At 47.5% G+C, this 24,471-nt stretch overlaps 1 protein-coding gene across 2 annotated transcripts in view; it reads left to right on the forward strand.

Annotated features, from left to right (window-relative positions):
• Positions 1 to 24,471, forward strand: part of LOC108940076 (copine-8-like) — a 66,575-nt gene that overhangs the window by 7,365 nt on the left and 34,739 nt on the right. For both annotated transcript variants that reach the window (XM_018761932.1, XM_018761923.2), the window contains exons 2-6: positions 10,669 to 10,709; positions 15,147 to 15,193; positions 16,759 to 16,862; positions 19,788 to 19,827; positions 23,150 to 23,226. In XM_018761932.1, coding sequence (XP_018617448.1) covers positions 10,669 to 10,709; positions 15,147 to 15,193; positions 16,759 to 16,862; positions 19,788 to 19,827; positions 23,150 to 23,226 — 309 coding nt within the window. The remainder of the gene's footprint in view (positions 1 to 10,668; positions 10,710 to 15,146; positions 15,194 to 16,758; positions 16,863 to 19,787; positions 19,828 to 23,149; positions 23,227 to 24,471) is intronic.

Consider the following 24,471-nt stretch of genomic DNA (forward strand, 5'->3'; position numbering starts at 1 on the left):
GAAGGCCTCAGAAAGGGCTATTTTTCAGAGAGAATGACAAGGGTGCAGGTTTCTATTGAAGAGGTGCTCACCTGTCGCATTCTACTTCACTGAGACAGGACAGACAACAGTAAGGAAGTACTTGCTGAAAGGAACAGAAAGGAACAACAAAGGAATGTGGGGCAGGGCCAACGTTCATGTGATCCAATGGAAAGTCATTCAAAGAACATCAGAGTAGCATAAAGAGAAGCTCCAGACGACATGTCACAGCAAGTACACCTGCTGTGTGAGGCACACGAAAGGTGAGCAGGTCACCTGTCTACCTTTGACATGCCAGCTTGCTATAAGTACGTGGCAGGGAGTTCTGTCTTTCTCAACATGAAGCTCTGTGTGGAGCTGGTGAGAAACCTCCCACTTTATAAATGGAAGCACCTTTCTGTGTCCCTGTCAGGAATTCAAAAGATGTAGCAGTGATTCAAGACCACACTGCAGAGCCATTGATTAGGATCTCCACATTCTGCACATTCCTCAGTTATCAGCTCTCGCAGTTTGGTGTTTCCTTGACAGCCTGAATACTTATTTAGTGTCAAAGGCTTCAATGTACTGGTCAGAGCACCAAGAGCTGTCTCTCTCGAGGTTCATCCAATGAGGCGCAGAAACGACGAGACACAGTCGTCCCCAGTATGCACCCATTTGGGTTACGGTTAGGGTTCCTCTTTACACGGACTTAAATTAAACTGAAATGGGATATTAAATAACCCTATTTCACTTTGAAAACATTTCTTCACTTTTACAAGATCCAAGTTTGGATTTTGTGCCTCTTGACTGCTGAGCAGAAACCAGAGCGACCATGAGCTTCTCTTCTCAGTGATACTTTGTGTCATGTTGCGTTCAGTTCTCATCCCCCAACGGCCCTTGTTTGCTACTTTCACCTGTTATAATCTCTGTGATCATGTCCCCCGGTTGGACTTTCCAAACCATGTCCACTTATCCACTCAGTGTTACTTCATTTATAGCATTTTCATTCATTTCTTCTTTACTGCTCTGTTCTTTGCGTTAAAAGTTAAATTAATACATTAACACTGAGTATCAAATGTGTGTATGTTTTTGCTTTTTGGGTGTACGTAATAGGTATGGAAGAGCTGATTGAATGCAGGTATCAGTCGTACACACACAAACACACATCGTCTGAAACTGCTTGTCCCATACGGGGTCCCGGGGAGTCAGAGCCTAACCCAGCAACACAGGGCAAAAGGCTGGAGGGGGAGGGGACACACCCAGGATGGGACACCAGTCGTCACAAGGCACCCCAAGCGGGACTCAAACCCCAGATCCACCGGAGAGCAGGACCTGGTCCAAGTCAATGCACCACCGCACCCCCTCAGTCGTACAGTAATAATAATAATAATAATAATAATAATAATAATAATATAGCCATGCAGTATTATAATGAGTAATTAATGAAGGAAAACTGCACTGTTATGTTATAACTAATATTCACTACCGTCGTGACCATGTTCCTTTTATTGGGATTTGATGATATTTTGCTATAAATGAGTACCAGTTTGGACTTTCACAAACACACAGCTGTTTTTACTGTTGAGACTGATTATGAGAATTTGCCCTATCGGGAGCTTTTCACACTCCTTCTCTACGTCTGCACGCTGAGAGCGTTACGGAGTTCCAGAGTTTTGAATTTTTGGACAATTCCTTGTCTCCTGTGTCTCGGTGACGCTCTCTGTGGTTCCCGGCAACTGTGTCGCTGTTTCATGGCCCAACGCATCCTTCGAAAAGCATTTGTTACGCTGTAACCCAACATCCCTTTCTTCTGATACTCAAACAGGACGCTGTCTTGCTTATGAGGAAATTCCTGCTCCGGAAAACGGCCTTTAACTCTTTGCTCAACAGGTCGCTGTGGTAAACAGCATGTGGAGCGGCACGCAGTTGGAACATACTTAAAGTAGAGATTGGATTCTGTTCGACATGCATCCACAGCACCAGCATTTTCAGATCAAGTTGTACAGTTGTTTCTTCCCAGTGGAAACTGTTTTAATGAAGCGGCACATAGGTCGGTACGCAGGACCATTGTGAGAACCTCAGCGTGTCCTGGGTCGCTGTGAGATGCGGCAATAACGGGCCGTGCCTCTGCAGGGGGGGAAATCCCTGCTGGCAGATGGCAGGAGAGCCAAACGTACGTGTCAACATCTCATTGTCTCTCCTGATACACATCCATGCGTGTGCGTGCGTGCGTGTGTGTTTCTGCTGCGCTGAATAATTGTCACCTCCCAGAGCCTTTGTCAGGAAAAATTAGGGCATTCCCATTTGAGGAGAGCCCTGAATGTGTGGTAGCTGTTCGAACCGATGCTTGTGGACGTGCGTGCGTTGTGTGTGCGTGTCTGTGTCTGTGTGTGTGAGATACCGCTTCTCTTTCTACTGTTGACCTGAGGCCTCTGTTTTCCCATCACCTCCGTCTTTTGTGCACCCCTAGGATTTGGCTCTTTGCTGAGACTGACGTCTTCTTCATATTTCTTCATATTTCCGCTGTACTGATGTGCTCCTGATTGTTTTCCAGAGCAGATGTTTCTTTTCCGCTTGTCTTTGGCTCCCAGCTCACCTGAGCTCCCAGAGTCACGCCAAGAATGAAACTTTGTTCAGTGCAGGGACTCTGAATCCAGCGCAGCGTGGCTCTGGGCTCGGCTCCGAGGGGATGCTATTGAGGATGTACCACGGTGAGAGCCTGAGTCGCGAAAGGACCTGCTGGCATCTCACTGCTCGGATTGTCTCGGGTGTCATAGCAGAGTACACAGCTACCCGGACAGGTGAACATTTGTTCTTCCATATGGCGCAGCCTTTGGTTTCAGCACGCATGTGTTCTGAGAAAAAAACTGGTTTCTGAGATTTATCTAAGAAAATTAAGGTAAAGCGCGGAAATTTTCAGCACCCAGGAGAGTCTGAGTGTGGAGTCACTCAAGAGGACTCTGTTGTGTTGGCTTGGGCATGGTATAAGTATGTCCCTGGTTGACTGCGACTGGAGTTGTTCTAGGCACGTTCCTCTGGGTTAGGCTTAGGGAGACCCAGGACAGGCTGGAGGGGCTATGGCTCACAACTGGTGTGGGAACACCTGGGGGTCTCCAAGAGGAGCTGGACGCTGGAGGCTGGAAAAAAGGAAAGTCTGGGCCTATCTGCTCAGCCTGATCCTCCAATGACCCTCAACACGGCTGAGCTCAATTCAGATGAGCTGAACTGAGCTAAATTGAACTGTACTGAACTGAACTGAGATGAGATGAGATGAGATGAGATTTATACAGTTCTTTTTTACACATTTGTGTCAATAAATTTTGTGTGTTGTAAATACAGAATTCTGCAACTTTGTGCAGCAATACTAAGCAAGTGATATTGTTGCATCCACAAATAATTTTACATTCTTGCCTTACAATCACACCTCTTTTATGTTTGTAATGGTTAAAATTGCAGTTTGTACAATTGCAGCATTTTGTTAGGGAGAAGTTCAAATTTTGCCTTTGTGACCAGCACTGCCACACATTCCATGAATAAAGGAAACCATATTTTTTGTTTTTGTCAGTTCTAAGCAAGTAATATGTTTTCTTGGTGTGCATCTCCGTTCTCCACTCTTGCTCTCTCTCCTGCTGTCATCAACACCCTTCTCTCTATCTCACTCTCCCTCTCTATCCCCCTCTCTCTCTATGTCTCCCCTTCTCCCTCTCGCTCTCTCGCTCTCTGTCTCTCGCTCATTCTTCGTGGCTGGTTACGCTTGCTCACAGATATATAACCGCTACGACTAAAATAGCGCAGAATGATTCAAGTTTGATGTTTTCAATATCAAATTAGCGCCTGCCTTCCTCTCTACGGTGACCTATTTGCTTAGCCCCGCAGTCTGTTAGATGGAGCTGCTTTGTTTGCCTAGGATGGCTGAAAACGCCTTGGCGGTGGTCACCTGCTGCAGCCCGGAGCCCTTCAGTGACGCCGACTGTTGGTGCAGCTCTATCAGGGCCTTATTTTGTCACCACAGTAACACAGCTATAAAAGCACAGTTGTCGTCCATAACTGGTTGGCCAATCAGTGAGGCATCCTCAAGATGCTCATAGTACGAGAGGAGGAACCAAGTAAAGTGCAACGGGGATGTTGCAGTACTGTCAGGGCGCGCGTGTTCTGCAGTGTCCCTTGAGAAATGGGCAGCCGGATCCTTCAATTCGAGGCTTCCGGACAGAAACAAAAGTCGGCAAACAAAAGAGCAAAAAGAGCAAATATCAGTGAGCTTGGCCTCCGCCCCATTGGTTGGTCGTTGCCAGGGCAACACTTGGCGAACGCTTAGACGGGTTGGTCGGGCCCCTGTGGAAGTGGATAGCAGAGAGGCTGTGAGTGACACATGGGCACCCCGCAGGGCCGTGCGGCGCCACACACGGGCGACGCTGTAAAAGCCATTTAAACTAATTAGATTCTGGCAGCTCCGTCACATCAACGGGGCCGGGAGAAGAAGGGGCTCGAAACCCGTCTGTCACTCCTCCCCTCCTTCCCTGTCCATTGCTGTCTCTGTGTCTGTGCCCCTGGGACTGTCCTCAGGTGAGTTGCCAGCATAGTAGCATTCTCCTGTAAAGTTGCACTCCTGGGCCTGCCGGGCTGCAATCCCCGTCCGTCACAGAAGCACTCTGGGGGATGACGGTGCCTCGTCCGCAAAGCACTTTGCGCTTTCAGTCCCCGTCTGCAGTACAGCGATGCATTTTCCGCAGGTGTAAGGGACAAAGCTGAGCGTTCAGGGATAGAGTTTTAATTTGCACCTCGGTCCCCGGAGCAGGGAGCAGGAGCGCAGCAGGGAAACGCTCCTTGGGACTTGGCTCTGCCCTTCCTTGATGCTCCTTTGTGTCGCTGGACTGCGGGGGTCCTGGGGCACACGCGGCGCACACTCACTCTGCTGATGGACACCCTTTTGTCACTAGGTGCTGCACGCTCATTTAAAGAAGCTCTTGCCTTCCTGCATGAGACACCGCGCTGGGCCCCCGTGTCCCCTCTAACACTGATCGACCAGTTTCCTCCTGGACTTGTTTGGAGCACCAGGTTCACCTGCTCAGTCTTTAAAACACAGAATGGCGTCCAGAGGCGTTTACTCTGCAACCTGCACACTTTACACGGCTGGTTCCTCCTCCTCAGACTGCCGCATCTTTGATGTTTTACGTTTCATATTGCCTGTGACACTGAGGAATAGAGTCTGAGTTGAAGTTCGTAAGTTTGTTTCTGTGTTTCTCTTTCTCTGGTCATCTCCTCTGTTACCAACCCTTGCATAAAATCTCGGTGAAGTCACGGTAAGGCGTATACTCCCTCCATTTCCTGTAAAACCCTGTCAACCTGTTGATACGAACGAGGCTTTGGATCAGCAGAGTAACCAGGAGGGGGCATGGTGGCGCGGCAGGTTCGGCCGGTGCCTGCTGTATGGTGGGCCTAGGGTTAGAACCCTGCTTGGCGTGCCTTGCGACAGACTGGCATCCCATCCTGGGTGTGCCCCCTCCCCCATCAGCTTTGCGCCGTGTCGCCGGGTTAGGCTCCGGCTTGCCACGACCCTGTTTGGGACAAGCGGTTGGTACTGATGGATGGATAGAGTAACCAGGAGAAGATGAAACCTCTGACTGGTCATGAGATAACAAAATGCTCTAAGGAAGGATGTCCACCATTTAAGGGGGCCTCGCACACTCACTAATCCTTGAAGGAAAAGCCAAGAAAAGATTCACACATGGTCTGCTGTGATGAAAAGACAATTTACACAGTCACAGGGACTGAGCCGATTACAGTATTCCTGAAAAAGTCCTTTGTTAGCTGAATTCCTACAAATTAAAGGCAGAATTATCATGTTTCAGTAGTAAAATTTTTATGCTTTAAAGAGCCCTAAAACTGACATCCATTTATGTATTTATGTTAAAATATGCCAAAATCCCAGTGAAATGGGAGCTACTTCAGTAGTGAACATTAGTTATCATAACAGTGCAGTTTTCTTCATTAATTAGACCATAATACTGTATGACTGTGCACCTGCTCTCGTACCCTTTACAAATACTCAAAAAATAAAATACACACACAGTAGTATTTATGTACTAATTTAACCTTTAATCCAAAGAACAGAGCAGTAAAAACAAGAAATGAAAGAAAACTGTGTAAATGGAGTGACGGTCAGTGAACAAGTGGACGTGGTTTGGACAGTCCAAGCAGGGACATGATCACAGAGATTTTTTTTCCCCCCATACTTTATTCAATACCATAAGAACAAAAAAAATTCCAACATTCCACATCACAACTCACAAACACAAAACATCCTCACATTTCATTATAAAAACATCTCTCAACATAAACATGACAGAGCTTATTCACTTCCCCGAACGTCTTATTTCACTAATACAAAGAGAAATAAGCATCAGAATTTGACAACAACAAATATAGATATCCATTTTGAAAAAGAAGGAACGTAGGACTTTAAAACCCTTCACCGAAAAGTCATTTAAACACGAGGTCTAAAACATGTGTACCACACCAACAAGTAAAGTACCCAGGCACCCATGTCAAAACCCTCACATTCTGATTTTGCTCCGTCAATAAAAAGTATAAAAATATTAAGCATTCATACAACACACCTCTTAAAATAAGACATTTTAAAATCTAAAATACTATAAAATCTACAAATTAAAGTCAGTCATTCAAACAGTTTTTCTAAACAAAAATCTCTATCCTCCACAGCTGTCAGACGGGACTCTTCCCCCGGCCCTGACGAACTGAACCTTGGGGGAGACCCCACCAGAAACAAGTCATAACTAATAAGCCCGAATGATCGGGTACCGCTATGGAGGAGGGAGGATCTTCTCTGCCTTTTTGATGGGTTGCTGTCAAGACCGGCACCCCCAGTGTAGTACCAGAGATCAACCCAGCCTCCCTCCTGTGCCTTTTCTTCTTCCTGGTCACTGCCACAAAGTCCCGTAAAGTCTCTGAGTGACCAGGTGTGTCCCTGGCTTCTTCGGCCCGGGACCCCTTAGAAGTGCCTAGCGAAGAAGGAGACCATGCCACAACTGCTCTCTTACCTCAGCACCCGCCGCTGGGCTTCCTCACCGTCCTCCATCAGCACCGCCCCTGCCCGCACCACCCTGGCATAGGTTAGCTTGTGCTGCAGGCAGTTGCGGGAGAGATGATCCCCCCCCGCTTTAGGTACATGGGCAGGGGCCTACGCAGTCCTTGGCCAGATGGCCGATCCCCAAACATCGCTGGCACTTCATTGTCTTACATGATTTCCCGGTGTGTCCCTGGCTGAGACATAAATGGCAAGAGGGATGCTGACCAGGATAAAATAGGTAGCCTCTTGCCTTACCCAAGGTGAAATACGCAGGCGGGTGCCTATAACCGTCCATTCCCATACGGTCGGGACGCAGGCAAACTAAAAAATGTCTCATGTTCGGGGAAGACATCAGCAAAATCCCCCAGGAAGGTCGCCATGACGTCCGCCGACACAAAGGGGTCGAAGACGTGGACAGTCACAACTCTTCTATCTGTCCTCCAAAGTGGCTCGATGGAGTAGGGGAGCAGCTTGGAACGCATTGCACTCACCCTACACGTCTCCAACACCCTCCGATAACGTTCGTCGGTTGCCAGCGTGACGTCGAAAAAGGACAACGGCCCATTCCTCTGGATGCAGACAATGTCCTCCACCGGAAGTCCCAGGAGTCCGAAGACGATCTCACAAACGAATGGAATGTGCTCGTGACATCCGATGACATCGTCCCGGTTCCTGAAGCGGATGGTATTCTTTAATGCCTGCATCCTTCCAGCCATCATCCTTACAGCCAACGATGATCTCTCGTCTTCCCCAGGGGCAGCCAACGTCTTCAAGGAAAACCTAATCTGGGAAAACTGGTAAAGAACGGCTAAAAACAAAATCTCTGCGTCACCCTGCGGGGACAGCGGACAAGCCACCTGAAACCCTGCATCTTAGTCCTAGCAGGCTACCCAAAAATAAAAAAAAACTCCTACAAGGGAGCAGAGCTTTGCCTCAGGAAAGCTGTGGATATGCCACACACACAGTTCTGAACACAGCTTCACTCTGCCCGTGCTGAAACCTCCAGTACTACACTTGATGGTAGCCAAAAGGCCAAGAAGCGATTATATGATCATGGAGATTATGACAGGTGAAAGTAGCAAACAAGGGCTGAAGGGGGGTTAGAACCTAACACAACACAACACAAACTGTCACTGAGAAGGGGAGCTCATGGTGGTGCAAACTACTCAGCTTTTGGGAGGATAAAAATCCAAATTTGCTTCTGATAAATGCAAAGAAATGCCTTATATACCCAAGGAGGGCTACCAAGTGAACCACCTCACACACACACTGGCTGAAACCACTTGTCCTGAGCGGGGTCACGGCAAGCCAGAGCCTAATCCGGCAACACAGGGCGCAAGGCTGGAGAGGGAGGGGACACACCCAGGACGGGACGCTAGTCCATCGCAAGGCACCCCAAGTGGGACTCCAGACCCACCAGAGATCAGGACCCAGCCAAACCCACTGCCCCACCGCACCCCTGCATGAAACACCTCTTAAAGTCAAATTTTCGTAACTTGAACGGCTCTGTCTTGGGGTATGATGGTGCTGAAAATGACTGTACCCTCCTCTGAAGAGCCTGAAGGTTAGGGTATGTTACAGCCCGGCCCTGCATCCTACCGTGGTGTGTTTGCACCACTTGAACTGAACCTTTGTGGGAGTGACTGGTTTTCATCTTGGCTTTCGAACTGCCTGACTGTCCTGAAGGCTGTCAGGGGATGACTGTGGACTGCTAGCCTTGCATTGGCCCGCATTGGCCCACATTGGCCCACGTTGGCCCACGTTGGCACTCACCCGTGATGTCCATCACTTGGGATATAAAGTAATGGTAACGAGGTATGGTATATGAGGTGGAGAGGCAGCTTATAAAGACCCTGCACTTATTTACAGTGTCTCATTTATTGGCTTCACTATGAGTGAGTTTTTGGGAAAAGACTGTTCCCGAATTGAATCCAATTACTGGTATTGGAGGGGGTGCGGTGGTGCAGTGGGTTGGACTACAGTCCTGCTCTCCGGTGGGTCTGGGGTTCGAGTCCCGCTTGGGGTGCCTTGCGACGGACTGGCGTCCCGTCCTGGGTGTGTCCCCTCCCCCTCCGGCCTTGTGCCCTGTGTTACCGGGTAGGCTCCGGTTCCCCGTGACCCTGTGTGGGACAAGCGGTTCTGAAAATGTGTGTGTGTGTGTGTACTGGTATTGGTATAAAAATGCTGTGCTTCAAAAACACTGATCAGAACCCTTAATTTCATACAGGACCTGTTTGTGGTTCAGTGCCGAACATGAAACACAAGACAATAACAATGCACGAAACACCTCAGTCACTGTGTGCCAGTAATATACAGCAGCAGTAAGCACTGGGTGTGCATTTGTTTTAATAAATTCACAAAAAACAAAATTTTTGCTGAATATCCACGGAGGTATTTTTTGCAGTTTGCGACTGAAAAAGTGTAGAAAGGTCGGCAATTACTAAAGCACTTCAGCCTCTCAGATGTACTTCTCAACACTGCTCTGTGCTCCTCACTTCTTGAAAACATCTCCCAGAAAGAATAAATAATTAGTGCTTAATTTACAATCTTCCTTCGTCGCTCAGGGTTGATTAGTCATTTTACTTACTTATTGTGCACACTTTACCTGTCCTTTACCTCATTTCACAGATGTTTACATGCGAAATTGTCAGCTATTTTTATTTGCGCTCCAGTAACATGGATGTCTACGTCACGCAGAACTACCCCAGTCCAGGCCTGTGGCGTCACCTCGGAGCGCTGCGGAAGGCCCTTTCTCACTGTGACGAAAACGTCCATGACAATTGGACCTCGTTCGTGTGTGTGGGTGAGACGGTCACGCCAACTGATTCAAGAAGAAAACCGGAGACATTGCCCTCGGCCGCAATGCCGGTACCGCAGCAGAGCTCCCCGTGTCAGAGGCGCAGAACTACGAAGTTTAACATACAACATCAGTGTTTTCTTATGTCACGCTGAGAAAGAAGCCATCCGTTACTTGGAGTGTGCTCTTCCGGAGCGTTCCTGTGGCAGGGATATATGGTTTATGTGGGAACATGGTTCGGACATGGTTTGGATAGTCGTGGTGGAATGCGGTACGAAACGAAGAGAGACCCTGTGTTGCCACTGACCCCATGAGCTGCCTCTTCCCCTTCCTTGGATGTGTGTGCGGTCCTCGTCACACCCCCTCAGGTTGGTGGCTGTCTGTCAGATCAAGTTACACAGCCATCAGAGGACGGCTGTCTCGCACCACTAGCCAAGGTGCCTGAACTAAATCCGCTAATGGTTGTAAAATTCCCTCCTCCTCGCATGTTAATGCGCTAATCATCCCTTCCATTAATCTCTGGAAACCTGGGAGTTGCTCTTCTGTGTTGGAAACACATTTCTGTTCCATAATTGCAAGTTGTAGCTCCAAAGGAAAATGTCCAAAAAAGCTGACATAGCCGACGTGTCAAAAACAATAAATGCTCCGTTTATTAATCTCCTCGCCTCTTTAAATGTCAGAGCATAATCTTTTGTTTTACAGTATATTTCAAAAGGTGTAAAAATGAAAGGGTTACTATGCTCAGGACATTTTATTAATAGTGTTTCTGTCTTGTTCTTTCTTGCAGGAATCTCCTGGACATGGACACATTTTCCAAATCTGACCCACGTAAGGTGTCTTTCTTCACTCAGTGTGTCTAAATGCACTCATAAAATATTTTTGTTTTGAAATGGGTAGTGAACTGTAGCAGAAGGCAGTGTGGCACTACTGAACCAGGAGGTCTGCTGTCCACGTGGTTGGAAACCTGTCCAGCCTTTCTTCATCCACCTGAATTCTGCTGCCCTCAGGTGTCCTCGGACCCCAATTCATTTTCCTGTCACCACACCCCCAGTCACCCTCCGGCCATTTCCCTACCAGTCTGCAGTGGCGCCCTCACCCAAACTCACACGCTTCATTTCCATAAGCGATTCTTGCACTTATTGCGTTGTCTTTCCCAGGAAGATATTGGATGAGGTCTCTGGCCCTGAAGAAACTGAGGCTCTCTTCCTTCCCGATGCCTGGATTCCTCTCCTGCCAGTAAACGGCAGCTTTATGTTCCTGGAACAGACGTGTTACACCATTCGACTCATTTGTCCGTTCCTGATCTCAGATCAGTGTTGGTGAGGAACACGACAGCCATCTGATCCAGTCCAGGCTTTCTCCAGGTGCATCTTGAGAGCAGCGCAAGAGCATCTCAGATGCTTCCAGATTCCCATCCAGATGTTTAGTTAAATCCTGGATGTGTGTCATACACAACGCTCCCGTGTGTTTGTTCAAACAAATTCTGAGTGCTGCTGTGTGCAGTGCTGAGACACTAATGTGCAGTCTGTGTGGCTCCTGGACAAGGAAAGGCATGTTCACGCTAACACTGTTGTAAGTTTGCTTTCAGTGTGTACATTGCCTCAAGTGTGCCTGCAGAACAAATAAACGGGGTACATTGTTCGTGCTCTTAGGGACGTGCTGTAGAAACGCAGCGAACGAACGCAGTGACTTCATTCCCCCTGCTTTGTGTTTGTCGGTGAAAAAACCTGAGTTCAGTAGCACAAGGCAGAAATATTCTCTTCTCTGTTTTGACAGCTACGGCTTCAAATATTTTCGTTCTCGCTGGATGGCTCGTAGAATTGGATTGCAGAAGGAAGAAGGATCTTGTAGTTTGTTGATAGAAAAACACTTGTGATATGTGGTGTAAGTTAATGCTGCGGTAAAATGTAGTACCTGTGTTCCTTTAATTCAGTGCAAGGGGCAGCAAATAGTGACGCTCGCATCCTGGCAGCATGGATCCCCCATATTTGAAAACCTGCCTTTTGTAAACTTACCTAAAGAGCTGAAAGCTTGTGGCGTCTCTGGACCCCGTCTCAATACTACTGCTTCCAGGAGCTGTTTCAGACCAGCAGGTCCATTCTCTGAGTGAGCGGTAGTCATAGGATTAGTCACAGAAGTAAATGTACAAGTAAAAGAAGTGGAGTAAATGTGAAAAAGTAGTGAAGTAGATGTAAAGGTAAATGCAGTCAGCTTGAATAAGAAGGTTTTAAGTGAGAAACTACTGATGTAATTCCAGTTACACTTTTTAATGTTCTTGAGAGATAAAATAGACTGTTTTAACTCTTAATACAAGGAGTTTTTACTTAACTAAATGTCCCTTCCAATAAGATGAGACATTGAGTAAATAATGAGGAAACGTAAGAAGGGAGACACGGTGCGATACGTTACTCATTCTCTCCTCTTGTTCAGTTCTACCAGCCTTCTCACTTTCTGGCTGATTCTGCACACTTGTCCACTGAGGTCTCTTGCCTTCATTGGCATGTTGGAGCAGTCCAAGTGTCTCTGCTGTTGGAACAACATATTGTGACGCAACATGCAAATACTCAATGGAGTACTACAGCAACTCGCAGTAGCAGCAATAGTGCATCTTGACTGTCTTCACCTTTATCATCTCCACCTCTATCATTTCCACCTCTGTCTCCACTTTTCATTTCCACTTCTGTTATCTCCACCTGTTTCCACCTCTGTCACCTCCACCTCTGTCATTTCCACCTCTATCATCTCCACCTCTGTCATTTCCACCTCTGTCATTTCCACCTCTATCATCTCCATCTCAGTTATCTCCACCTCTGTTTCCACCTCTGTCATCTCCATCTCTGTCATCTCCACCTCGAGGCCACATTCCCTCCAGGAAAATCCACAAACGACTCAGGAAGGTGGCCTTCATGAAGAAGGTGTCTTCCAGGCATGCTGTCCACTTTGTCAGTCCAGTTTGGCTCTTGTTGCTCATTAATTATTGATTAATGGCTCTTCCCTGTGTCACTGATCAATGAGTCTGAGCTGCTGCTGCTGTTGCTGCTTCTGCTCACCTCTCTTCTGGTGGAAGGCCTCATGTCTCTAACATTTACATTTACATTTATTCATTCACTTGTTAATTCATTAATGAGATGCTTTTTTCCAGAGCGACGCACATCTCAGAGAACAATACAAAGAGTGCATCACACCGAGAGGGATTTGGATACTCTTCTTTCCTGTCTTTCTTCCAGGATTTCTCTCCATTTTTCTCTGCTTGATGCCTTTCCCCCTCTTCGGATCATCAAGTAGTTTTTATTCTTTTTTTTACTTTCGCTGCTCTCTTTTATTAATCGCATCGTTTTCACAATGAACCGCAGTCACCTATTAGTACATATGTAAGAACTTCTTTTTGTTCATTTGTCCCTGTTTCCTTATACAGGAAATGTTAGAAGGGAAACAGCAAGTACTGGAAGGAGTGCCTAGATTTACGAGTGCTTGTTTGTTTCAGTTCATTTTTAATGCATCACCAAATCTCTCCTGATCTCTCCTCCTGTTTGTGTGATGCACTTACGGTATTGTCCTGAGAGATGTGCGTCGCTCCAGAGAAAAGCATCAAATAAACGAATAACACATGAATGAATAAATAAATGTAAATGTACCTTTTCTGAAGCCACAAAGGCAAAATTATTCAAAGGTGCCATTTGAACAGTAGAGACTGCGGTGCCACGAAAGGGTTTGTCTCTCATCAACATGTCTGATGAAGATGAGGCTGCATTCCTCAGCTCTTACAGTAATACTGCCTGAGAGTAAAGAGGAGGGGCATCTTTCTCCAGGGTCACAGAGACGGGCAGAAAGAAGGTGCTGACCACATGTTCTCAGAAGGAATTGGGTTGTGCTATTTCCTGTCCAAGATGTGAGAGAGGCAAAGTGAGACACAACATGTAATAGTGTGATGGAGTGTGTTGGAGTGCCTCCATCACCAGTGCTATATCCCACACCACTCGCACCCGCCTAAGTGAAAGCACTGCGGTTTAGTAAGTAGCACCCGGTCACCAGCTGCTTCCCGGAGCTGTGAGCGGAGGACTTGGGGGCACAGCGAGGGGTGCGGCACACCTGTGGTACACACGCACACTCGGACACCTGCCGCCTTCATGACATCATCGAAGTTGTCACTCTTCATGTGGCAGGTGACAGAGAGGGCGTCCTGTAAGCTGATGCAAGAAGACACATGTGCTGAGTCCACGGCAAAATTGTGCTTACGATCTTTCTCAAGTCACTCAGGATTAAGCCGCTCCAGCGGGCAGTGAGACCAGCGCAGAAGGAGGTGAGCCGCATCTTCCTTGACCTCGCTGGGACTCCTTTCACGTGTCCATTGTCGGGGTGGTGGTGATGATGATGACATTGGGGAGGCCTGTGCTCAGGTCCCCCACCTGAAATGATACGGTACAAATGACCCAACTATGCTCACTGTCTTGGTGAACAACTGTAAATAGCTTTGCTTTGTAAGTTACTTTGCAGAGAAGGGGCAGGGAAGGGTTGGTGGGTCAGCCCAAACTGGTCGGACTCTGGGTTCGACAGCACTCACTAGGAACCCCTCAGTTTTGGGTCAGTGCTAGGTACCCGTTTCACAGTAGACAACCGGGATCGCCCTGACCAGATGACCCGTGTGTTGTGCGGCGCGGTCCTTCTTCGTACCCCATGCGGCCTACCCCTGCCCTCCATCTTCTCCTCGCCTTCCTGACAGCGATCACGTCACGCTGGTCCAGAGTCTCTGTCCCGCCGGCTACTGAGAAATGCCGGAGACACAGCTCTCTCTTCTGTTCGAACCCTCGCTTACGAAGGCAAATTTTTATGCAAATAGCTCTGCTCATTTCGTACACTTCCAGAGCAATTCCAACAGAACGCAGCTGACTTGGCAGCATTTCAATGATCAGATGATGAGATGAAAAGGGGACGAAAGGGACTTTGTGTGGGATTTATGTTGCGTTTTAATTTGTGCTTCTTTTGAAGGAGCCAAAAGAACGCCCAGTTTCACAAGCTCTGCACCCTCAGCCCTATAACACGGCACCGGGACCCGCACGCGTCGCAGCCACTGCTAAAAGGATCTCAGCATGGTTGTGTGTCTGTTCCTGTGTGAGTGTGTGTATGTGAGAGAGAGAAACACGCTCCTCCTGTCTGATTGCTTGAACTGTGTCTCCAAAGTGCTTGTACTTGTACTTCATTGAAGCGCAACAGTGTTTCTGCAGCGTGCTTTCATGTACAGTAAGTGTGTGTTCTCCTCTCTCGTAGTTTGTGTGCTCTACACGCAAGGACTTGGCAGCAAAGAGTGGAGAGAAGTAAGTATTATTATGACTATTATTAATATTACTACTGTTATTATTGTTATGATGATGATTATTTTTTCATAATTTTTCCAATTGCTACAACCGCTTCTCCCAAGCGGGGTCACAGCGAGCCAGGGCCTTCCCGACAATACAGGGCGCAAGGCTCAGGGGGAGGGGACACACCCTGGGCAGGACTCCAGTCCACCGCAAGGCACCCCAGGCAGGGCTCAAACCCTAGACCCGCCACATAGTGGGCACAGGCCAAGCCTGCCACACCCCCGTGATTATTATTATTATTATTATTATTATTATTCTTAATTAATTAATTTATTTAATTTTTTTTTCTAGTAGTTTTTTAGCTGTCGTGTTCAAACTACTTTTCCACACCTGTGTTGTCCACCCATTTACACTACACTGCATTTCTCCAAAGCACACCATCTATTTATAAAGCTGGGTAATTTATACTGGAGCCACTCAGGGTAAATACAGTACCTTCTTCAAGAGTACCACCACAGGGGATGGAATTCGAACCTGTGACCTGTCCAAAGGCAGCTGCTCCAGGCACTGTACTAGAGTAAGGACTGCAGAGCAGTTTCCACTGGCTCCTATCCTCTTCAACATGAGGTGTGAGACTAAGGGCCACTCGGTGGTGGAGAGGTTACAGCTTTCATATAATCGATCGGTGAGTGTACTTACCCTGAATTGGAAGAGTACAAATTAGGTGTATTAATGAGTAATTTAGTGTAAGGAGCCAGGGGTACAGCCCTAATACAGTACATTTCCTTGTAAAAGGACATCAGCTGAAGGGATAAATGACTATAATAAAAACACACTCTACCTGGAGACATTTGCTTTGCCCCTTTGCTGAAAGTTACAGCTGAGGTGGGATGGTCAGTCGTCTCCTCCATAGTTCACACACTCTTTAACACCTTCTCATGTTTGACTTCTGAGATGTTCTCCCTAGGATCAGGAGTTTTCCCGGGCTTCAAATTTCCAGTGTCAAATATCTGAGCCATACTCCTGCGTTTGTGATGCGTTGTAGGCACAATATGCTTCTGTGTTCCCAGGAACCTGTGTCCTGCAGCCGTGCCATGCTGCACTTGTCTCCAGGAGTAGAGCAGGGGAACATAATGAAGTTCCTTATGGAACTTTATTATTCAGGGAGCACACACACACACACACACACACACACATACACGCACACTGTCTGAAACCACTTGTACCAAGCAGAGTCATGGCGAACTGGAGCCTAACCTGGCAACACAGGGTACAAGGCTGGAGGGGGAGGGAGGACACCCAGAAGGATTCGAACCCCAGACCCGCCAGAGAGCAGGACCTGGCCAAGCCTACTGCACCACCGTGCCCCCACTATTCAGGCAGCAATGGTCTTATTTCAAGCTGCTAAACACTGAAATTTGGGCCGTTACTCTTCGGGGAGTGTCCTTTATCTCGTAACTCCAGTCCATTGAGTCAAAACTTTTTCTTTGATGATCATTTGCTTTGGCTTCTAAAGTGACATTGTGTGTAAGAGGGCAGTTTTTAACCTCACAGCTATGATTTCACATGTTCCCCCTTAGTTTGGGCGGACAGAGGTCATTGACAACACCTTGAACCCAGACTTCGTGCGAAAATTCATTCTGGACTATTTTTTTGAGGAAAGGCAGAACCTGCGCTTTGATTTGTAAGTAGAACAGTCTACCTGTGTGTATTTGTGTGTGTGTGTGTGTGTGTGTGTGTGTGCGTGTACAATGCTGTTGTAGTGTTCAGATCCATCACAGACACAAGAGCACATCAGGGGATGATGGGGTCACGTCTCGCAGCGCTGAGGACAGACAAAATTGCCGCCGTCACTCCAGTGAAGTTGCACGATGGATACTCCCAACCCGTCGTCATGGTGACAAAGGACCAAGCCGTCGACTCAACTACAGATTGTTTTATACTTCCTGAAACATTTATTCTGTGATGGAGTCACCAGGGAAGAAGGTTCTGCAGCATGCGCTCATCCTGCCCGATGTGTGCATGTCATGTTGAGGCCACCCCTTTATTGCAGTGCACCAGCAGGGTGTTTTTTTTGTTTTGTTTTAACCCCTTACTCATGCCATTAGAGCACCTCAAACAGGTGAGGCCATTTACCCTCACATAGTGGGGGCTGTCTGTGTGCAGCCTCTGATCATGGTGACGTGTGTGTGCGTTGGCAGGGTTTCATTCTCTTTTGCCCATCAAATGATGGCAGCCATGTGTGAATACGCGACGCGCTATAAATAGCACTTGGGCCTGATGTGGCCCTGCTGGCGGCGGGAAGCGTGAAAAGCTCAATGCTGGGCAGTCGAGTCCCTGCTGGCCCCTGGCCATGAGTGGACCCCCAGCAGGCTACCTGTGGGGAGGACACGCGGCTGTGTGTGTGTGTGTGTGTGTGTGTGTGCGTGTGTATGTGCTGGCCTGTGACAGTGTGTTTGTACATGTTTGTGCTGGTATGTTGTAGGTGTGAGGATGGCGTGTTGCCAAGGGTCGCTGATGTTGCAGAAGGAGCTGGAGGAGCACAGAGGGGGTGGGGGGGCGTGGGAGGGCCATAAATGTGACGCTGCCCACTGGAGGGCGCTACTGGAACAGTTGCGTTATAAGGACTTGGCGTTGGGTGCCTCTGAAGAGGGGTCAGTGTAGCACTGGGACGGGTTTACTGTGATTTTACTACACACTGGTATACTGCAGAGATGATCAATAATTTGTGTAGTTTGTGGCGCCACAGCACACAACATAAATCACACACAAATACACACACACATATGGAATATGGACACGCTATGGACATGATAATAAATAAGAATGTAATATTGATATGATAATAAATACAAATAGTTTATGGATATGATAAATACAAGTACAGTATGGACATGTTAATAAATGAAAATGTAATATGGATATGATAATAAATACAAATATGGTATAGATATGACAATAAAATCAGACACCGAGTGCTGATCGTCAGGGTCCTGCCAGATGGTGCATAGTATGAGGTCCCCGTGATACAGTATAGATGTGTTGATTTGTAGATATGTAGTATAAACAGTGTAACTGAATAAGAGTGTAGTATAATGTGAGTTTGATGTGAGGATGAATTGTCAAGTGTGAGCGGAGTAACAGCATTCATCATGGATTGTTGTGGACCACTGCGTTTAGTTGTGAAAACGGTATCTCCCCTGTGTCCTTGTTATTCTCTCTTGCTCCCTCTTTCCCACACACACAGACACACACGCTCACACACACTATCATAGTGTCTAGCTTTGACTTGACTGTACCCCTGCTGTTGACCGTAAGTCTGTTCACATGAATTTGTTCTCCAGCTCTGTTTCCTGTCGCAGTGAATGCATTTCTGACAACAGTATAAATAGTGTGTGCCTTCTGGCTGCTGCTCTCACTGTGGCGTGTGTGTGTGTGTGTGTGTGTGTGTGTGTGTGTGTGTGTGTGTGTGTGAAGGGTCCTTCATTACAGCAGGGGAGTGGGTCTTGGGGGGAGGGCGGGTAAGTTTGCCCTTTGACCTCGGGACTTGCAGTCCTTCAGCCAGGTTGGTCCCTGTGATGTCATGTCGAGAGCCACATTCTGGAACGTTCCAGGCTCATCGTTCGGGTCGTGCCCACGGCTCTCGAAGGTGGACCTGTGGTGAAGGGGTAGAGTGCACCCCGTGCACAAAGTCCTCTCATCTGTCTCTCATCAATATGGACAACAGAACAGGTTTGGACCTGCAGTTGATGAGCTGGACGTGCTGTTGGCGTGTCGCTTGAGCCCACGTGTGTTCATACCTGCAGAGGTGTGATAAAAACCTGTGGCTGATCCTGGGAGCTCCCAACTGCGAGCACTGGGTGGTGTGTGTCCACATCTCAGCGAGAAACACTCGACACGTTCGTTGTGACGACACACTCGTTCTCCGTTCTACTCGCTGCTGTGACCACCTGTTGTATGATCCCCTGCATCCCCCTGCCCCCTGTGCAGCGAGGCGCATTACCCTGTTTTTACTGTGTCGATACCGAGGGCTCCTGTCTCCAAACTCAGACACTGGACCTTCTCTTTGGCGTCACTTGAGTGTCCGTGTCATGAAGGGATGTGGTCCTTGTTTTCACAGCGAATGTAGAGAGCCTTTGAACCAAAAGCTCATGTCACTTACAAACAAGTGCAAATCAAACTTTTCGTTTAGTTCATAGTTCGCTCGTTTAGTTCACTGTCCCTTTGCATTCTTTTATCAGGCGCTCGACATTCTTAGAACTGCTCGGAACCACAAGGTCCCTACTGATCCAGCAGGACTTCTTTGAGTTTTATTTGTGTGGTTTTTTAGAGCTCTGAAAGAACCTTTTTCATTCACTTTTTTCTTTTTTTCATTTTTCATTTTCATTTTCACAAATCCACCATAATGCACCCTACAGGTGTAATTTTATGTGCACAGGACACACCAGTTGTGTATACCTTTAAAGAGAAAAGTATAACATGGTAATGAAGTAAGAAAAAATAAAATATATGAAACTAGCAGTGCTCTGCTCCCTGACCTTTGGTCACTCTTGTAGTGCTTGCAGTGGAAAAAACACATTAATTGTGTGTGTTTCCTTTCGTTTTCCAGGTATGATGTTGATTCGAAGAGCGCCAACCTGTCAAAGCATGTGAGTTCCTTCGGCAACCCCCCCGACCCCCACCCTGTTTCTCTCACACACACACACACACACACACACACACACACACACACACACACACACACACACACACACACACACACAATCAAACTCCCCACCTGCACACAGACAGCTGTGACCCCGCTCCCAGGACCTCAGAGCAATGTGTGTTTGTGTGTGTGCCAAGCCCCTGTGTTTTGGGAGTGTGACCACCCACAAATTTCCTCGGGTGACAACATGGGCTTGTGCTGCCCATACCCCCACACCCCATATCCCCCGCATTAATAATTGGGTAAATGGCTGGGATGGAAAGAATACGGTGCGCATGGCGGGAGCATCACTTGGCTCAGTCCTGAGCTTGAGGAACAGCTCTTACCGACTTGGGGCACCACCACATATGGACAGCAAGGGACAATGATGGACAGCTACAGAGAGCGACAGATAGTGAGGGACAGCTCTCAGCATTACGGTCGAACACTCATTGTTTCAATGTTTTCATGCTCATAAGTTCCTATCTACACCAATAAATGAGCTCCTTGCTTTTTCTTGGTCTCCTACAGGAGATGGACATGTGTATGGGCTTAATTTTTTCATGTGTCCCATCACCATCGTCTTTCAGATCAGACTGTTATCTCTGCAGCACCATGAGTCGCAAAAAGGGTGAAAAGAGAAAAAGTGCATTCGTGCCCCCACCTAACCTCCAGTGGAATCATATTGGCCACTGTGTGCGATTGTTCCGGAAAGTTCTTGCATTTTCTGGGACACATGGAGTGGAGAGCAGGGGGGGTCAGGAAAGAGGCCCTCTTTGTGTGACTTTGTGAAAAAGTCACATCTGAGAATGAGAGAAGCACTTCTACACAGAGTGTTGCTAATTGCTGCTGTTTACAGTTAATGTCCTTAATGGGGAGACACGTCTCGCTGCCTCTCCACCGTCACACACGAGACGAGGGACGATTATGCGTGATGCTACGCATTAGAGAGTAAAATATGAGACTAAACACAGAGCCCGACTGGGAGAGCAGATCCTGGAGCTGCTTTGTGTCCCTTCTGCCCAGCACATGGGGAGCCACGCGGGCTCTCGAACCCCTGTGTTCCACCAGACTCCTGTGCCATGCCGGCTGTTGCAGGATTCTGGTAGGAGAGCAGGGCGCCGCTCAGCCTCACACGCTGCAGTCTGAAGTGGGTGAGAAAATGCTCCTGAGAAGCTCCAGTGCTGCCGTCACGGTGCTGACGATGTCCTATTAGGACCTTTGAGGTCGTCTTCAAGGATGAGCTGCTTCATTTTGACTTCATCAAGGTCCTTGGCCAAAGGTCTTCAACCAAACAACGGTAGAGTCAAGAGATGCCCTGGTGCTGGAGGGCATACAGAGCAGAAGGAGGGGAACTCCGAGGATCTGCTCATTTCGTCTTCATCTTTAGTCCTCATGTTTTGATGAGGTGCTGCAGAGTAATGACACATTGCAGACTGTAACCCTCATGAGAAACGTGTTCACTACCATCATTTCTATTAAAATATTTTTATTCTTCGTTGAGATTTTTAACCATAGCTGTCCATTACTTCACATTTTTAACATGATCGTCAACTTGTGCTGCTCTCAAAACTCATTGGAAAAAACTAAAAAAACATAGTCTTTCACTATAGGTCATTTAAACCCAGATATGTTTCAGTAATGATTTTGTGTCAAAAATATGATAATAGGTATTTTAAAATAAATGTTTGAACTAATGTGTCCAGGGAGACGGCAGTCAGGCACTCACGGCTCCCTGCAACCCACTATATCCCCATCAGAGATGCTACTCAGGGTTTTTTCAGTGTGAAGCCTGACCAACGTAACACTGACCCTCCACTGGTACTGGATTCACTGCCTGTATAGACACTGGAGCGAAATGTTCCCATAGCAGTGAGAGAGACATCCAGGCTGTGGACGCTCAGAGGTCTCTCCGCTGTGATGTGATGCACAGTTGCCAGTAACAACACTGTTTACCCTTTTTACCACCTCTTTCGTTGCCCTCTGTTTCACTGCAGAGCAGTGGGAGGTGTACTGGTTAGCGGCATTGCCTGTCAACAGAAGCAGCTGGGTTCAAATCCCTGCTCCAGCTGTGGTACCCTGTAGTGCCAAGGTACTTAACCCAAGCTGCTCCACTTAAAATTAGCTGCATAAATTGGCAAGTCAGTCAATTTAGTTTGTCAGCTAAATAATCTGGGGGTCAGCGGGCAGCGTAGTGGTTAGAGCAACTGCCTTTTGACCCAACGGTTGCAGCTTTGAGCCTCACCTCTGGCTGTAGAACCCTTGAGCCCTGAATTGCTCCAGTAAGACTACCCAGCTGTCTAAATGGGTAAATAATTGTAACCTTAACATTGTGAGTTGATACATACATGTAAATAAAGTTATTAACAATGACAGCAGCAATAATAATAATAATGCAGGGGGAGGTAGTGCAGTGGATTTGCCCTGGATCTGGGGTTCCAGCCCTGCTTGGGGTGCCCTGTGATGGACTGGTGTCCTGTCCTGCATGTGTCCCTTCCCCCTCCTGTGTTGCTGGGTTAGGCTCTGGCTTGCTGTGACCTCAATTGGGACAAGCAGTTATGGACTGTGTGTGTATTATAGTAACAATAAAAAAAATCTGTTAAGCAATTTAACTGGAAGACAGTATGTCTAACTGTTCTTACGGCTTCACGTTCTCAGTAAACAGAAAGGTGGTGATAAGTATGAGTTAAGAAATCTAAGTTTGCACTTTATAATGGTGGTCAGGAGGAAGTAGTAATGCGGTAAAAGTACAGTGTATAAGTGGAATATTAGCAGGAAGCACAGAGCACATTTGGCTTACATGGCTCTGCTGTCAGATCATGTTTTTGCAGTCGCAGGCGAGTACCTCAGGACCCCGCGCAGCTAGAGCACACAGATGGTTTGACTCAGGGCCTGGAACGCCATACTGCTCGAGTGGCGAAACACACGCAGTGGAAAAAGCCTTTGACGCCGATTATGGATCTTATGAACGGGAAGAGCCTGCGCTTGTAAACATCCAAAGAAGAGCTCTTTGTTACATCACTTCAATCCAGGACGGTTGTTCTGTAAATGTGAGCCGTTGACATTATGGATTTACTATCATTTCACTGCTCTCTGTCCATTGCCATCTGCCAAGGGCACAGTCCCCAGATGCGAGACCCCAAGGAAATGTGCTTCGTCAAACTGGGAAGACTGGTCTCCAGCAGCTGTACTGAAAATTTTTGACTGGTCCTGTATATGAATGCTTTTTGGTCTTTTCTGACAGTGAGAAATAGTCCTTCTCATGGTTTTCTTTGCTACCGCAGGACTTCCTTGGCCAGGCCTTCTGCACCATGGGGGAAGTGGTGGGATCCCTGGGAGGCCGTCTGGAGAAGCCACTGGTGTAAGTACATCCTTCCTTTCCACGACTGTCCCAGTGCCAACGTGCACCAACCCCCGCAACTGCTTCGGCCACAGCTGAAATGGGACGGAATGATAAAAGCTGCAGTCAGACGAGTTGCAGGTGGTGCTGGTGTCGGTAGGTTTGAGGTGCTGTTCAGGCACTCAAGGAAGAGCAGACCACTGCTGTGCAGAGTCTCCAGATGTTGCATCTGCTGTCATTCTGATGAGTCTGAGCCATCTGTGCTGTGCAGAGGTGAAGAGGTGCCAACCCCTGTGGTGGGGCACTCTGTGCCTGAAGGGGTGGGCCTACTGTGGAGATACCCGTTGAGTGGCGGGCTATAGACACATGGCCTACTGTCATTGATCACACAGCCCTTTTCCCTCCTCTCCTGACATTGCAGGGAGCTCGTTGTAAACGCCTTTGTGCGAACAAACACCTCGGCACCCCCATCTGTGCTGAAAAACCTGTGAGAGTGTGTGTCATTTGCACAATTGTGTGTTTTTATGTCAGATTTTTTGATGTCTGGAGTTTCTCCAAGCAATTTTATTTTCTACTTGTTTTATTCAATAATTGTAGCTTCAGTTATTTTGCAGTGCTTTGCATTAAAACTGGCAAATACATGTATTAGTCCTTAAGAGGAAGCAACTTGTACAGAGAGGTGGTAGAGTTGACACCTTTGGATCTTAAGGTTGCAGGTTTGAGTCTCATCTACTGTACTGCCTGTGAGCAAGTGATTCTTACCCAGAATCACTGTGAGCAGCTTAACGTTGCAAGTGCTTTGGAAAAAAAGTTTCTGCAGAATGAAAGAATTTAAGATACACGTTTCTGTGACACAGGGGTAGACACACACTATCTCATGGTCCCCCTGTGCCATTCCTGCTGTATGGATACCAGCCTGTCCTATTATACATCTGTGTCTGGAGCTGGGCAGCAGGATGGTGCAGTAGGTGAATGGAGGGGGAAGCCTAACCCCACCGTGAGCAGAGCATGATTAGAGAATTATTTGCAGTGTTTGCGCAAGTCGGTTCTGGTAACTTTGCTTGTTTCCTGGACCCCTTGAGTCATGCCATAGCTCCAGTCCACAAGCTACTCTGTTCCTTCCTCTGATTGTAGCCACTGTCAGAGTGGCTGCTCATTGGCCTTTTGGAGGAGTAACTGCTAATAATAAAAGATATGGCTTTGCTGACATTTAATCCTTTAATTATTTTAAATAAATCACACTTCATTGAATTCATACAGCGTAAG

Source organism: Scleropages formosus, chromosome 2 (genome assembly GCF_900964775.1).
Source record: "Scleropages formosus chromosome 2, fSclFor1.1, whole genome shotgun sequence".
Taxonomy (NCBI): Eukaryota; Metazoa; Chordata; class Actinopteri; order Osteoglossiformes; family Osteoglossidae; genus Scleropages; species Scleropages formosus.